Source organism: Nycticebus coucang, chromosome 7, assembly GCF_027406575.1.
Source record: "Nycticebus coucang isolate mNycCou1 chromosome 7, mNycCou1.pri, whole genome shotgun sequence".
NCBI lineage: Eukaryota > Metazoa > Chordata > Mammalia > Primates > Lorisidae > Nycticebus > Nycticebus coucang.
In genome coordinates, this window is record NC_069786.1 from 49,740,830 (window position 1) to 49,757,327 (window position 16,498).

The 16,498-nt window shown below is 32.1% G+C and overlaps 1 protein-coding gene across 1 annotated transcript in view; it reads left to right on the forward strand.

Moving 5' to 3' along the window:
* GALNT13 (polypeptide N-acetylgalactosaminyltransferase 13) overlaps window positions 1-16,498 on the forward strand; it is a 558,341-nt gene that overhangs the window by 351,340 nt on the left and 190,503 nt on the right. Inside the window, exon 8 of the mRNA XM_053598099.1 lies at window positions 6,337-6,454. Coding sequence (XP_053454074.1) covers window positions 6,337-6,454 — 118 coding nt within the window. The remainder of the gene's footprint in view (window positions 1-6,336; window positions 6,455-16,498) is intronic.

Below are 16,498 nucleotides of genomic sequence, written 5' to 3' on the forward strand. Positions count from 1 at the left end.
AATTCTTGGTCTCAAGTGATCTTCTTGCCTGAGTGTTTTTCATTTTTAGTAGAAATGGGGTCTCGCTCTTGCTCGGGCTGGTCTCAAACTCATGAGCTTAAGCCATCCACCCGCCACAGCACCCCAGAGTGTTAGGAGTACAGGAGTGAGCCTGGATTTTATGATGTCAAAAAATAAAAATTATGTGAATATTTCAGCTATTTATGCCACACATTTGTATAAGTAAAAAATACCCATTGTTATCATTTTTATGACTAATATGGTAAATGTTATCAATACACATCTAAATACTAACAGTCTCCAAATTCTGTATTTGGCCATTATAAAAAACAGCCCAGAGCTAAGCCATTGTCTGTCAGACTTTCTTTGGTGCTTTTCATCGAGAACCGTGGTTATTTGCCAAGTAAGAGGAAATACACTCCTGATACAGCAAAGAAAAAAAATACTGAAAAGTAAGGATGTTTCAATAACTTTGAAAGAAATTGTATCTAAAGGACAGTACTGAAACTCAGAAGAAAACATGATGCATAAACTTGAACTCTGAAATCAGGAAAAACATATTTCTAATTAATTACCTCAAATTCTTTGGTGTATAAATTATACTGATTAATTGAGAAGTAACTGATTGGTAGATAACTAGACAGAGCGATAGACGGGTAGGTAGATAGATCATTTACCATCCAGGCCATCCTTGACAAGTCACTTAAACATGTTGTAATTAAATCTGTTGACCAAATCTATATGACTTTTAGAGCTCTAAAATATTACAATTTTATTTAAAAATTAATTGAGCAATTAAAACAATCAAAGTAAAGCTAATTATAATATTGGTAAACATAGATTTATTTCTCTTTTATAATAAAAATAACACCTCAAATGTATGTAGTACTAGCATCGTGCTGGTGCTGTATTTCACATTTCACTGATGATGAAACTTGAGCACAGATTTTAAGTGACTTGCTGAGGGTCACACACTATGGGGTTGGGTTTTGAACCCACTCCATCTAGCTACAAAATCCAAATTTTTAAATAATAAATTTGGTTGACACTTAGAGTTTCCTTACACTCTGTCTTCTTTTCACACATGTGGTGATTATCCCAGTGTGAACTACAAGATACATTGTCTTCTTGGTGAAAATATAGGCATTGTGTTTTCGCATGACTGAATAATCAAAATGTATCACAATTTCTATTGATATACTCACTTCTGATAAAAACCGTTAGTATTTTCCCACAATATGTGATTATTTTTTGGAGGCCTTTAGTATTTATATCTTTTAAAATTTTCAATAGATTTTTGAGGTGCTTGTGAGCAAAGAACTTTTTTTGGAATTTCAGAAATAAAATTTCAGGTAATTTTAACTTTCAAATAGATTGTTTTGTGGCCACAGACATATATTGCTCATTCGTTCATGTTATTTCTTCAACATATATCTATTAATAGCTTAATACTATTAACCCACTATATTTGCTATTCTTATAGACGTGGTAAAATGTTTACAGAAATAAATGTAATATTATACTACATATAGTAAGAACTAAAAAAGTCTTGGAGAAAGGCAGAGATTGAGGGGTATAAAAGGGAAGATTATATTCACCTTGGGTGGCAGGTGGCAGTGGTTATGTTGAAGGCAAGCCACAGGGGATATATAACATTTGTATTGGCCTAGGAAAAAGGAAGTGTTAACAAATAAGGAGAGTTTAAAAGAGAATATCAAGATGAGTAATGGATGCGAACAAATATCCCAAGGCACAAAAATGTAAAGCATTTACTAGTAACAGCTAAAAACACTTCACATGTGCAGAAACAGTTAAAAGGCGATGAAAGGGTGTCACTGGGTGGCATAGACCATTGGTGGCAGGATAAGAAGCTGGACTTTATTCCTTAACACAGATTTTTAAACATCTGGTTAACATTTTAGAGGAACATTGACTTAAACAAATTCATCTGGCTATAATTTGCAGAATAAATTTTAGAAGCAAAATTATTTTGAATATAATTTAATTTATTTCTAATAAATGTTAGAAGCAAAAGAATTGAAAGCCATCCAGATTCTTAAATTCTAAGAGGATTCCATTAGCAAATGGTTAGAAATAGAGGGATAACATTGACTAGTGACTATTATAACATAGATGAGAGTCAAAAATACTTCAGAAAAAAAAAAAAAAAAGAAAGGAGTGGCTCCTGTGGCTCGAAAGAGTAGGGTGCTGGCCCCATATGCCGGGGATGGTGGGTTCAAACCCGGCCTCAGCCAAAAAAAAAAAAAAAAAAGTGGGAAATGATTGAATAAGACACAACAATGAAAGTAGCTGAAAAATGATTTGTCATTTCATATTAAATTGCTGGAAGGAAATACAAGATATTGAAAGAGAAGTGGAGGGGCAGAAAATCCTCATTTCTATGTTACACATACTGATTAGAGTCAGAGAATATTTTGAAAGAAAAATCTAATAAGTAATTATTAGGGCAAAACTGATACACATACATAGGGAAAAAGTAAGAAAACACGGATTAGAAGTCAGCCTCCTAGAAGAGCCAGTTACAGCCATAGGATGAATGACCTTGCCTAGATAAAGAGCATAGGAGAGAAAAGTGTCCCTGAGAGACCCTCGGGAGAGTTATAGTTTGGGCAAGAGAAGAAATAATTACTTATGCATGTGTATGCAAAATAATAGTATAGTGATATACTGTCCTCAGGTGACAGATGTAAATCTCAAATCTTGACCAAGTTCTGGTAGCTGCTAGCAAGGGAAAGGAAGAGGAAGTGGTATCAATCAGAATCATAAAATGAACAAAGTAGTAGCAGGGAAAAACTTTATAGGACAATGCAATGAGAGCTAGAGGTGAAAAGTGAAGCAGGAAGGCTGACAGCTTATGTTTTCAGATGGAGAAGTTAAGGCTATTGAAGTTCATAATCCAGGGGGACCTTTCAGAAAGGAGTTGTTACAAAGGTGGAAGTAGGATCTAGCTTCCAGTTAGAAGGTCAATAGCAGTTCAGGGAGTATGTAAAAAGTATCTGTTGATTAAGGTTACCAGTGAAGGAAGTAGAAAATATGTGTCCCTAGTTTGAAAAGAGTAGTAAGATGGAGTGAAAATATACTTAGGTGTAGAATAAAATGTAATTGAGCAAGTTTGTAAGCTCAAGGGTACGATCTAGAAATCAAAGGCTTAAAACATGTTATGGTCAATGAGCAAGTGTCTGAAAGAGTGTTCAGGAGAGAGCCTGCTGAGGGTGTGAATGTAAATGCTACGCAGCAAGAGGGAAAGAGATGTTTCCTGTGAGACAGGCGAAGGAGGAAGCCATGGGAAGATACAGAACTCAAGGTTATGATTTGAAGGGTTTAGATTTCATGATTGAGAGAGTTTAAATTTCAAGCATTTGCCCTTATCCCCAAGTCTTTATGAAGAGTCTGACACTTTTGGAAAACAACCAGTTAAAAATAAGACCGGTGAATAAATAAACATAGCTAAAATAGTTAACAGTTTGTGAGCTAAGCAGAGAATCAATGACAAGAACTTGTATAACCAATTGGCCTCATCTTATCACTTTACCAGTTGTTCTCTGGGTCTCAGTAGCAGAAGCGAGTGAAGGGTAAATTCACACAGGTACTAAGATTTACAAAAGAGAATTCAGAATTGCAGAAAGTAAGGACAGAGAAACAAGGGTGCAAACTAGTTTTCACTGACATGGCAAAAGCTTGAAGAGGGGCAGGGAGAAGGGAAGGAAAAATTCCTGAAGGGAGCTATTAACAGGAGAATACGGATCAACTAAGGAATTATAATCACCCATGAAGGATAAATAGTTATTTCCTATGGAATTGGGAAGGGTTAAAGAATACGTGTGTTTCAAGCCCAATTTCAACGTCAATATCTTGAATATGAAATAGTTCCAAATGATTTGAAACTCAAAAGGAGGCTATGTGTATGAGAACCAAAATTAAGTGAAGGACACATAAGAATTTTGTTTGAATGATTAACATCAATAACAAAAAAGATACATAATCTAACCTTATTAACTGTTTGTTATGTGTTGGGAACTGTGCTAAGTGTTTTACTTTTGTGTGCTCAGTTCATCTTTACCTACTTACTGTGTAGTGGGTAGTGTTTGCAGCCATTGAACTGATTATTCCCTCTCTCACACAAATCGATTGAACTGAATTTGACCTTGTTTAGACACAATTTTGAAAAGCAAGTAATTTCAGCCAATTCAACTATAATCAATGTTTTTCATTTTGTAGACATCCTCAACACTTAATGTGAACACAAGCTTATGGAAATAGTTCATTAGGCATACTATAGGGCACTCAAATTAGAACAAAACATGTGCATAACACTGCTAGGGCTATAGGCATTAAATATAGTAAGGTACAGTGTCTAAACTAAGAAAACTGACATTATAGACACAAAAAATCTGTCTAGGAGCATCATCTTCAGAAAATAACAGCATGTTTTGAGGAGTTGTAATTTTGTGTTACATTTTTCTTATTTTTCAAGCACAAGTGAAAGTTATTTGAGTCATTCTTATGGTTATAGTTTATTTATAGCCATTTAACACATATTCTTACATACTTTTAGGAATAATGACCAACTGTTAAGATACCATATAATGTAATATTTAAATTAAAATGTATTAACACTTTATCAGTAAGTAGATAAGCAGGTAGAGACTTTGAAATGATTAGAAAGGCATTATTTAACATTCTTAAGTATTTGACTGCATTATGATAGGATAATTGCAGCAATTTGGGTTCCTAATTTTATTAAGCAGACTCTCCATCACTGTAATACCTTATATAGTTATTTCCATCGAGTTCCAAAACCCCCATCAGGTGAGGGTCATGGCTACTTCATAATTACCATCTGTTTAGCTTTGTTAGTGTTTCTCATTATAACTCATAAGGTCAATGATACTATTCATGATAGGAACCTAGCAAGATGAGAAATAATAAAACAGCTCTGAGAGTAAGCAAGGCTCTGCTCCTCCAACTGATGGACAGTTAATTACCTGAGCACAAAACAGTGAGAGCACTGGGAGAAAGAGAGAACTTTGCAATATGGTACATGTCCAAGTACAATATTATTTGGTGCATTTTCAGTGAATGATTCTGTTTAATTAAAATGTAAGCATAACCTTTGGTGCACAGGGGATATAATTTGGAGAAAAGCAAAACATTTTATTTTCATTAACAAATGCAGAGGCTACTCAGATGAGCACTACAAACCTGAGTTACTAGATAAGTGCTACTCATCTTTAAGCAGTATATAAAAGCATTACATTAAGGCAACACATTAGAATCACCTAAGAACTTCAGAAAATGCAAAAGTCACAGCCCACTCTTGGCCAGTTAAATCTGAATCTTTGGATCAAGCACGAGCATCTTTTTAAGAGCTACCTCAGGTGCTACTAATGTGCTATGTAAGTTGGAAACTGCTACTACAACTAACATTTAAAAACTATCATTGCCAGTACAATAACAATTACTATGTTATTTTTAATTTTGAATTCCTTCTGCATATGTAGAAAGACTTGCATAGCTCACACATTAAACATTAAGCTTTTTCAATTCATTAATTCTTTAAAAACTTAACGTCTGACTTCTTAGTTTATATAGAGAAATTTTGAATGAGAGAGCCAACAATCATTTACTTCTAAGAAAAAGTATTAGAATCCCTGCTAAATATCCTTTTAAACCTACAAGGGACTTATGTTTATCCACAGGTATAGATGGTTAATTTTATCCTTTTAATTAGATAAAGATAATAAACTCTTAGATGTAAAACTCTTATGTTAAAAAGTACTTTTGTAACTATAATAATATATTTTTCCCATAAACATTTTATAACATGTAATTATTTTCATGTTTAAGTCGGCTATAGATCTTTTGATACAGAAACTATGTCCACAGGTCCTAGAATTTATATTAAGGCAACTTATTAATTGTGTGACCAAAGATCGCAACTGGTAATTTCATGACCAGTTACTTAATCTCTTTAAGGACAATACAAAAAGCAAAAACCTCTCTTCGCTATCCCTTTAGAAAGCAGCTAGAAGCCCCTAGTCTTAAATGGCCAGTGTTTTTCATATAGGTATTTGACCATCTGTAAGAATGACATAGATTAATCCTAAGCAAATTTTACAGAAAATGTGAGATAAAATGCTATTTATTACTTATAAAACCTCTTACACCTTGATTTTATGTTTCCAGTTTGAAATTTTTGAGTATTATTTTTAATAATTAAAATGTTTCAACAATATTTGTTATCTATATAGTCTCTTTAAGTTCCACACATTGTTTTCAAAAGACATTCTTTTCTTTTTTTTTTTTTTCAACTAGGACCCCTACTATGGCTGGTGGCCTATTTTCTATTGACAGAAACTACTTTGAAGAGATAGGAACTTACGATGCAGGAATGGATATCTGGGGTGGAGAGAATCTTGAAATGTCTTTTAGGGTAATGGCATTTTACTTTATTTTTTGATGCTGAATATACTATGCTATAGCATGCACATATCAGACCCAGTAATTTACTGTCAAGTCTTTGCTAACTGACACACAGCCCTGATCAGTCCGTCCTTTTAATACATATTTAGAAGATTTTTCTAGAGTCTTATTGCATGCAATATTTACTGTTAAATGAACAAGCATAGGTGTTTTTAAAATCTTAAAAAATAATTCTTTAATTCACAGTAAAAAGACACTAGGTCTTTCAATTGATGAAATAAAAAAGGGCTTTTTAAAAAATAATAAAGTGTTAATCCATATAATCACTTTGTGTTTTTGAACTGAAACTTATAAGTGTTATGATCCGAATTTTCAAGTGCTACCTAAAATTATTCTCAGACAGAATTAACAGTGGCAAATGATCAAAGGAATTCTGTACAATTCTACAAGTAGCATGACTGTTGCCACCACCATAGAGATTGTTATTTGATTAGTTTAAATGAAGCACATTTAATGGTCATTTACAATACAATCTTATAACTAAATTAAAATTGAGGAATAAGTTCGTGTAAATGTGATATTAGGAAGTGTACAAATAATTTTAATATTTGTTACATATTTAAAAATCTAATATAGAGACACATAAATGTGTGTCTTCATCCTAAGAAATAGAAATACAATAACATACAGTTTTTTTCTTTAAAATATATATATTATTATTTTAAAGAAATTAAGTTAATAATACTGTTGGCTTTTCCTCCCTACAATTCACTCTAAACCATATGTGAAACCATTGTTTTGACCAAATTATTTGTTCAGTAAATTATTAGAGTTGGGATATATTTACCTATAAAGTTCAAGAGTTATATCTTTTAAATTCTCATTTAGAAAGTAAAGCACATTTTTCACTAACATAAATATATATGTTTGATATCAAGTTAGACAATGTTAAACTTTGGGAATGAATGAGTTACTTTGAATTTCTATAATGTAGAATTTAATGGATCTTAGATAATCTAAATTATTTTAAAAGCACTTATAGAATAATACTTATAGTATTCCTTTGCCTAGAAGATTTCCTTATAGCCAAATATCTGAGACAAGCATTTAATAAAATTTTATTAGTTCCATATCTGTTTAAATACAAATGGCCTGATGGAATTTGCCAACCAAACTCAGCACCTTTATGCAAAAGCTTTGAGGACATTAGGGGACCCCAAATTTTCGCTTGTTGCAGTTCTTAAAGTGAACGAAATAAGAGATGACAATAAAAATTAAAAAGAAGAAAAAAAGAAAGGAAAATCAGTATTTTTACCCATAGATGTAATGATGAGAATATATACTCATTCATTAACCAATTAACTCATACTCTTTGGGTGGTATGATGAGATTACATAATAAAAAAAAAATCAACATAGCGTTATTTGTATTATCAATGATCCTATTGCACACCTGCTCTCTTTCCTAAGACTTTTATTCACCTCTTTTCTACGTACTTATTAAGCTTGATTCTCTGCCGATGGATTCCCTTGATTTCTATCACATGTTTCTCATAATGAAGGTATACTCTTCATCTAACTGATTGAAAAGATTTATTAGGTAGGAAAGAATTTAATATAATAATAATACAATAAGCAAGGAAAACCTGATCAGTCAGGAAAAATAACAGAGGTATAAATACATAGGAAAGAATATTCTGAGGATATGGTAGGTGATGAAGATACAGGGAGACACATGGAATTTATCTAGTAGCTATAAAATTGATCAGATCTTTAAAAACTGAAGCAGGAATTTTCTGTGATTAGTTACTTAAGACTATTAAGAAATAATAGTATGACTTTCTAAAAATATTATCAAATATTTTATTAATAAAACATTATTTTCTTTAGTCTTCATATGCTTTAAATAGAAGGAAATTATATATTTTTCTTTTCATTAGACTTTAATTCATGTTTTACTTTCTTCTCTGGACATGAATGTGCTTATTTATTAGTTTGTATTAATATAATAGCTGAGAAAGATATTGAGTAGGAGAAAATAGTAGAGCAGTACATCAGAAAATAATTGAGAGATTGAGACCTTTTCTCTATAATAATTTTCATGACTTCATTAAATAGGATATGTTGAAGATTTATAAGCAGAAGAGTTGAGTCAAATTTCCAGCTTAATCATTACATAACAGAAATATATTGAGCAAGTGGGTATGTGCTTTACCATTTCCAGATGCTGAGGCTACAAAGATTAATAAGGAATGATGTTTCTTTACTTTCAAAGAACTACATTCCTGTGAGAGAGATGAGTATGTATTATTGATTTTAAAAATGTGATAATTTCTTTTATAAATTTGTGTATAAGGGTTTTTTGTTTCTTTTTCTTTTTTTTTTTTTTTTTTTTTTGGTCTATCATGTGAGTATAAGCAAATGATTTAACCTCAGTTCTGAAAAGATGATAAGAATAGTAGCAAAGTCATTGTGGTTTTATAGCTGTGGTCTCAATAGGTGCTAGTGTAAGCAAAAAAGAATTATTTAGGGGTTTCAAAATATTAAGATTCTGGCTGCCTTTAAGGGAATTTAAGCCAAACCAAAGGAATACATTGCAAAGATTTATTTATAACAGTGTCACTTGATCTTTGATGCTCAAAGAAGTATAGGTACCATAGGATATTTGAAAATTTGATGAAAGCTGTAGACATTCTTAAAAAGATGCTTCCAACCTCGTTAACACAGTGGATTTGAATACACTTTCAATGGGTTAGAAAATCTCTTGAAGTTTCAGGATAAAAATCTTCAACATATAATAATAGTGACTTCTAACGTTTATAGTAACCCATTAGTGAAGTCAGCACTCTGAGACCAGGACCCATGCTGTTAGGTACTATACTACTACTTCCTCATTAAGGTCCATCCATCTGTAACATAACAAGACTAATAATTAATAGTATCAGGAGAAAGAAAGAAGCTAGCTTACAAATATGATCTTCCTTCACAGTTCAGGGGCTGTTGAGTCATCCGTGACTTTATGTTCCTCTTCTAGTCTATAGCTTTTTATGACAGATAATATACATCTAATAGCAGTGAGACTTTCTACTTAGATAGATTTTAATGCTTCCAAATGCTCAGGTTCAGATATAACTCCCCACTCTATTACATAACAATTATCAAAAGAACATACTTCTTATGAACACTGTCTGAACATAAAAGTCAATTTATTTAACAAACATTTATTGAATCCAACAGATGATATAGATACAGTGGTGAATAAAATGGCCAAAACTTTATGTTCTTATAGAATTTATATTTTAGAGAAAGAAATAGATAATAAATATGTACAATTTATGAATACATTAGGGATAATTATAAAAAATAAAAAATTAAGGGAAGAAAATCTGAAAAATTAGATGTCAGAAAAATGAGTTTAAATTTTAGTAAGGAAGAACTGAGAAAACAATACTCATATAAAGTAACTGATAATAAAATGAATCAACTAAGTTATGAATTACATTAGAAAATATCTTCTATCGGGCGGTGCCTGTGGCTCAAGGAGTAGGGTGCCGGTCCCATATGCCGGAGGTGGCGGGTTCAAACCCAGCCCTGGCCAAAAACCACAAAAAAAAAAAAAAAAAAAGAAAATATCTTCTATCTTTAAATAATAACCCTATTCTCTAGATAAATGTCACCCAGCAAACATCACCTCCAAAAGCCTTGCCTTTGATAAGCAGCAGGAGACACAGAAGCCAACATCAGAGCCACAAAAGGTAGATTAATGGTTCCCAATTGGTCAGGCAATCCTGGGTTTAATACCAGATATGGCACTTACTACCCGTGTGAGCTCGGTAAGATCGCATGTTCCTATGTTTTAGTTTGTCCATCTCTAGAATGGGAAATAGCACTTTCCTCAATTATTTCGGTGGGAAAGTTAAATAAGGTTATATACATAGCACTGAATACTCTACTTAATAAACATAAATGACATCGTAAATGGCAGTTGGGGTGGAGAGGCCATATGCTATGCAGCTTTACATGTGCAAGCCATGGCATTCCTGAGTATCACTTAAAAGTGACTTTGCCCTTAATAATCTGGCTTTGACCATGCATAATCAAATGAAAGCATGTACATGAAAAAATCATTTAAAATCAGAATATGCAATATGTATATAAAGTATGTTGCACTGTGTCAGTCAGTGTGTAGTTCTAAACTTCCTTACCCAGAAAATACATATTTTTAAAAAGTGAGAAAGAAAAATAAATTATTTATATACTGCTGCAATATCCTTTGAGATAATTAATGAATCTAAGAACCTAGGATGAAACACATTCTCTTATAGTGATAAATCAGTTCGGATAAAACAATTGTTCAGTAATAAAATAATATCATCTAGACATAGAGTAACAAGGTACAAAATTTACCTCTGGCCCACATCACACGCCTAGATCCACAAAAAAGACAAAAATAACACTTTGAAGACATTAAATAGCATGTCATAAAGGCTAATGGTCACTGAGTTGGGAAACAAACAAGGAAATCCCTACAATTGCCTCAGCTTACTGCTTTGTGAAAGTTTCTAGGTCTCAGTGGCAGAGGAGAAACATAGGCAGATACTGGCAAACTCTGTGAGCTCAGAAGATGAAGCTGAGCATCTAGGGAGACCAAGGCAGTCAGAGTTTGATGAACTCTAAATTCATCAGAGTACTGAAGTACTGACAGAGAACTCAGGAAATACAGAGGTCACCGTTACAGTATTTTGCTGAATCCTTATGTCATGAAAGGAAAAAAGCTAACATTGAGGAAAGAACCATCATTAACAATTAGAGGCCTCATTGCCCAGTGATCACTCAGGAAAATCAATAGCACCTGGAGCCTCCAAGAAGATTGACTTGTGGGATGTGAGGTAGAACAAATATTGAGAAACTGTATACTATTCTTCCAAATAATGCATGAGACAAAGAAAAAGTCACAAATGAAATTAATAATATTTTGAGCTGAAAAAAAGTGAAAACAACATATCAAAATTTGTGTTGTCACTGAAGAAAACTTAGAAGATATTATAGCCTTAACATCTGTATTAGAAAAAGAAAGAAACATCTAAAATCAGTGACTTCAGTTTCTACCTTAGACACTAGAAATTAAAAAGACAGTAATACCAAAATATCTCAGAACAAGGAAATAGAGAGATGACAGAAATTATCAATGTTGAGGATAACGACATTGACATTACTCAAAATTCTACACATAATTAAAGGATTGTAAAGAAATGTTATGGCCAGCATTATGCCAATAACTTAAGAACTTAAATATGATGGACAACTCTCTGAGAAGACACAAACCATCAAAGCTCCATGGAAGAAATAGATCAGTCAAATGTCCTTATACCTGGTAAAGAAATGAAATTTGTAAATCAAAAAATACTTTTACAGAGGAAATCTCATAAGTAGATCATTCACTCATAAGTAGTGAATTTTACTCAACATTTTAGGTTTAAGCACGAACATTTCTATACAAAATCTTTTGGAAAATTATTTTTTGATTTTTTTTTTGCAGTTTTTGGCTGGGGCTGGGTTTGAACCTGCCACCTCCAGCATATGGGGCCAGCGCTCTACTCCATTGAGCCACAGGCGCCACCCCTCTTCTGGAAAATTTTACAAGAAATAATGTCTCTCAACTCATTCCACAAAGTATTTACTCAAGTACTAAAACATGACAAAGTCATTAGAAAATATAAAACCACAAATCAATATTTCTTGCAAACATCGTAGAAGAAATTATAAATAAAACTTTAATAAGCCAGGTATCATCATGGTTAAGTCTCAGCTACTCTGGAGACTGAGGCAAGAGGATCACCTAAAGATTGAGGTTGCTGTGAGCTATGATGATTCCATGGCACTCTAACCAGGGTGACAGACTGAGACTCTACACATATAAGTGACAAGTTTCTCAATATGTGTAATAAATAATACCTCTTACCAAATAAGTGTTGTCATAGGAATGCAAGGTTGGTTTAATACTGAAAATCAATAAATTTGATTCATCATATTACAAACAAACAAAAAATTGATTCATCACCGAAATAGATTCAAGAACAGTGTGTGACAAAACTCAAAGTCTACTCCCAAATTAAAAAAAAAAAAGGAAAGATAACTGAAAAAGCCCTATGCAAACTAGTTATAGAAAAAAAAAAATAAACTTCCTCAACCAACAAAGGACTTGAATGAAAAGTCCTGTGCATATTTAATGTTAAAAGATTGAATCTTTTGCCCCTACAATTAGAAAAAGATAAGGATTTTTGGCTCTCACTACTTCTACTTAGTATTATATTACAGGTTTTAGATCGTGCAAAAGGTAAGAAAAATATATTAAAACCATTCAATACACTCTGAAAAATGGTTGTAATATTTATTTTAAAACTCTTGTGTATTACTCAAGGAAATGGAAAACACACATTCGTACAAAGAACTGTACAATAATTTTTGGACTAATTTATTTATAATAGCCAAAAGCCAGAAATAATTCAAATATTCATTGGCAGGTGAATAAACCACGGTTTGTCAATACATGTGATACTACTCAGATAATGTATAAATTATTAATATACTCTACAACTTTGTTGAATCTTGAAATAATTATGCTGAATGAAATAAGATTATATGAACATATTATGAGTCCATTTATATTAAATTTTAGTAAATGCAAACTGTATGATAGAGAGATAATAACATCAGGGAAAGGGAATCAGGAGGGTGGGGTGGAAGAGGAGGATTGAAGACATGAATCACAAAGAGACATATGAAAACTTTTAAGAGTAATGGATATATTCATTATCTTGATTGTGGTGGTGACCTCACAAATTATCACTTACCAACTGGTAAAATATAAATATATACAGTGCATTTTATCTTAAATATAGTTTAATAAAGATATTGAAAAACTAATACATACACACACACTCACACTTACACATACACACACACATAGAGGCATTATCCAAAGAGAAACAAATAGGGAAAAATGTAGTTCAAGGTCTCTAGTCAACAATAGACCTCTATACTTGAGACTTCATTCTCAGTGTATTTTAGCTGCTTTTAAATACCCATGTTGGTTCGATAACAATCTACCTTACAGAACAATTGTGAGATAATAGTTATTAAACTAGAGAAATGTGAATTGTAATTATTGTTACTTCTAAAATAAGCAATGCTATCAATAATATTTTAATTAACAGATTGAATTTACTTTAAATGCCCCTATTTTCTTTTCCTTACAAATCGCAATGAAAACAGTGGCATTTTTACCTGAAGAATATAACCAAGGGAATGTCTTCTTATATCAAGTCTATTTATTTCAATATTGTACAAGCAATGCTCTGGAAAAGAAATGAGAGCTGACATAGTAAAGAGAAAAATGAAAGGCAGAGGTTCCCATTGAATAGAATATTATGGTAAATAAGGCAAAGAAGATTCCTGACCATTTGGAGATTGTAGTATCCAAAATGTATACAGTATTCACAGAAAGGAAAGAGATTTTTTAAATGTCCACACCATTCAAATGTTTACAAATGGAAACATCAGTCACTCTAATTTGTTAGTCAGAAATCGAAGACTAATTGGCTTATTTATGTTACCTTTCTTTCCATTTTTATAGACTTCATTCTTACAAATCTGAAGAAAGTGGATTATCTGTCAATACATCAAATTGGACTCTGTTTTATTTTATCGGTTATAGAAACAAGACTACAATAGACATATTCCAGTTAATTGAACTTAATCTAAGTGTACTTATCCACATTTAGATGGAAATGGTTTGTGAGATACTATTTTTTAATATGATAAACCATTCTCTCGATGTTAGTATAGAGGTCTATTAACCCCTTTTATAAAAGCATTATAAAATAATAAACTGCCATCATGTTTATGTATAGCCTTTGTAAATAATATAAACCAATATTAAATGTTTGGTTCAGCAAACATTTCTCTAGTTACCTATTTGACAACTCTTAAACCTTAAACACAGTGTAAATAGACTGAATTTTTAGCTTCTGTTCTTACAATTAGATTTTCTGTCATCTGAGCCACCATTATGGCCTGAACCACTGTTTAAACATATCTCGTTATTCAAAAAAGAGGTGATTTAATTTAAATCATAGAATAAAATACTTCTTGGTAAGTGATAATTCAGACAGTGATACTGACGACGGTCACGTATGTTATATATTTTTAAAAGCTTTGGGTGAGTAGTTGTCATAGCATAACATTTAATGTTCCTAATAGCACTCTATTTATGTAAAACTAATGTGTTAGAATTTTTCTTGAATGTGAACTACAAAAATAAATGACTTTAAATGCTCCTTTAGGAAAAAAAATATGAACAACCAGTAAATTTGACATTAGTCAAGCTGAGGGAGAACATTAGCAAACATCAGCAGAACTTATTACTCTTGAAACTGTAACACATAATAACCAACCTAAGGCTTGATAATTTTGATAACTCCAGTTCTTCATTAAAATTTTTTGGTTCACAAAACAGGAATATGAGACTATTCTAGATGGAGACATTCAAATGTTTTTAGTAATGAAAAACATTTTAGAATATTTAGCTACACTATCCCTTTGTTTTAATCTCTGATTTTCTCTTAGATTCATTTATTATACTACCACTCGCAATTTATTTTTAAAGCATAACTACTTTCCTTTTTTTCCATTTCTAAAAATTTCCTTAAGAGATTAACGGTGTGGAAACTCCTATTAAAGTAATTCAAAATAAAGCAACTAAGAATAAAGACAAATATCAAGGGCAAGAGATGGGCAAGAGAAACAAAGTAACAGGAAAATGGGATGAGCTAAGAGCCTTGAATAAGCATTAACTTTATTCAAAGATTCCTCACAGGTAAAATGGGGTGAGGGGAGAAGTAGCAAGATGGCACTGGACCTTTTTGCAGATGAAAGAAAATAGAATCTAAAAGACATTGCCTACTATAATATGTACATTATATGCAAAGCAGTCAATGTTCTAGACCACATTTTGCAACCATCCAATAATGCTATTCAAAAGGATGATAGTTTTCTGGAGTGCTCTAAGAGAAAATGATCAATTTCATTGTTTTCCAGTGATTTGATCTCATAAAGGATTACATCTTAAAGTGGAATATCATTTAGGCTTTTCCTCCGACATATAACTTGTCTAAATACAGTCTTCCTTAACTTTTGGTCGGTTCATATTTGAATGATCTTAATATTCTTTTCACTTAATAAAAATAGAACTGACATACTAAAGATGCAAGCAGATAGGTATTAGGAGTCATGAAAACTATGACATTAACATTTTCTCCTGCTCAGACCCACCACATTTCTTCACAGATTTAGGGCATAGAATTGCCAAGATGCAGATTATCCGGATATTTTTGGTTATACTATTTATTATCTGTTCAACCCACAAATAATGGACAATTACTGACTACATCGTATTTACTGTGCCAGCTTGTAACTGCTGTCTTGAAACTAAACAAACTAAAAGTTCTGAAGGAGTAAAATAGGAGCCTGGTTAGGCAATAGCAGAAGGCTATAGAAGATGATAAAGAAATACTAGAGTTAAAGACTGGTTGAATTTAGCTGTTTATAGAATAGTAAGAAAGCCATGTTAGGCATAGAGTGCCACACATATGAAAAACTATAGTAAACCAGACCTCTTGCACTAATAACATTCACTATTTCTTTCATGATCTCACAAATTCTTAGCATATGATTTTTTTTCTCTGTAGAACTATAAACATATACTATATTTATCAAACTGTGGAAATACACCAACGTCTAACCAGTAGAATGTTTATTTTTCCTGTCTACACATGTATTCATATAAATTTATGTTTCTGAAAGTGTACGTGAGTGTATACCTTAAATATTCAGGTAAGTCTCCAATAGTAGTTATTGTAGAAGATGTAATATGACCCTAATATATGGATAAAATAATTACAGCATTATATAATATGTCTCTATTGCAAATAAATGCTGAATGGCACTCACCAACTGTCCTGAAGTAGTTGGGACTAGAATAGTCAAATATTGTG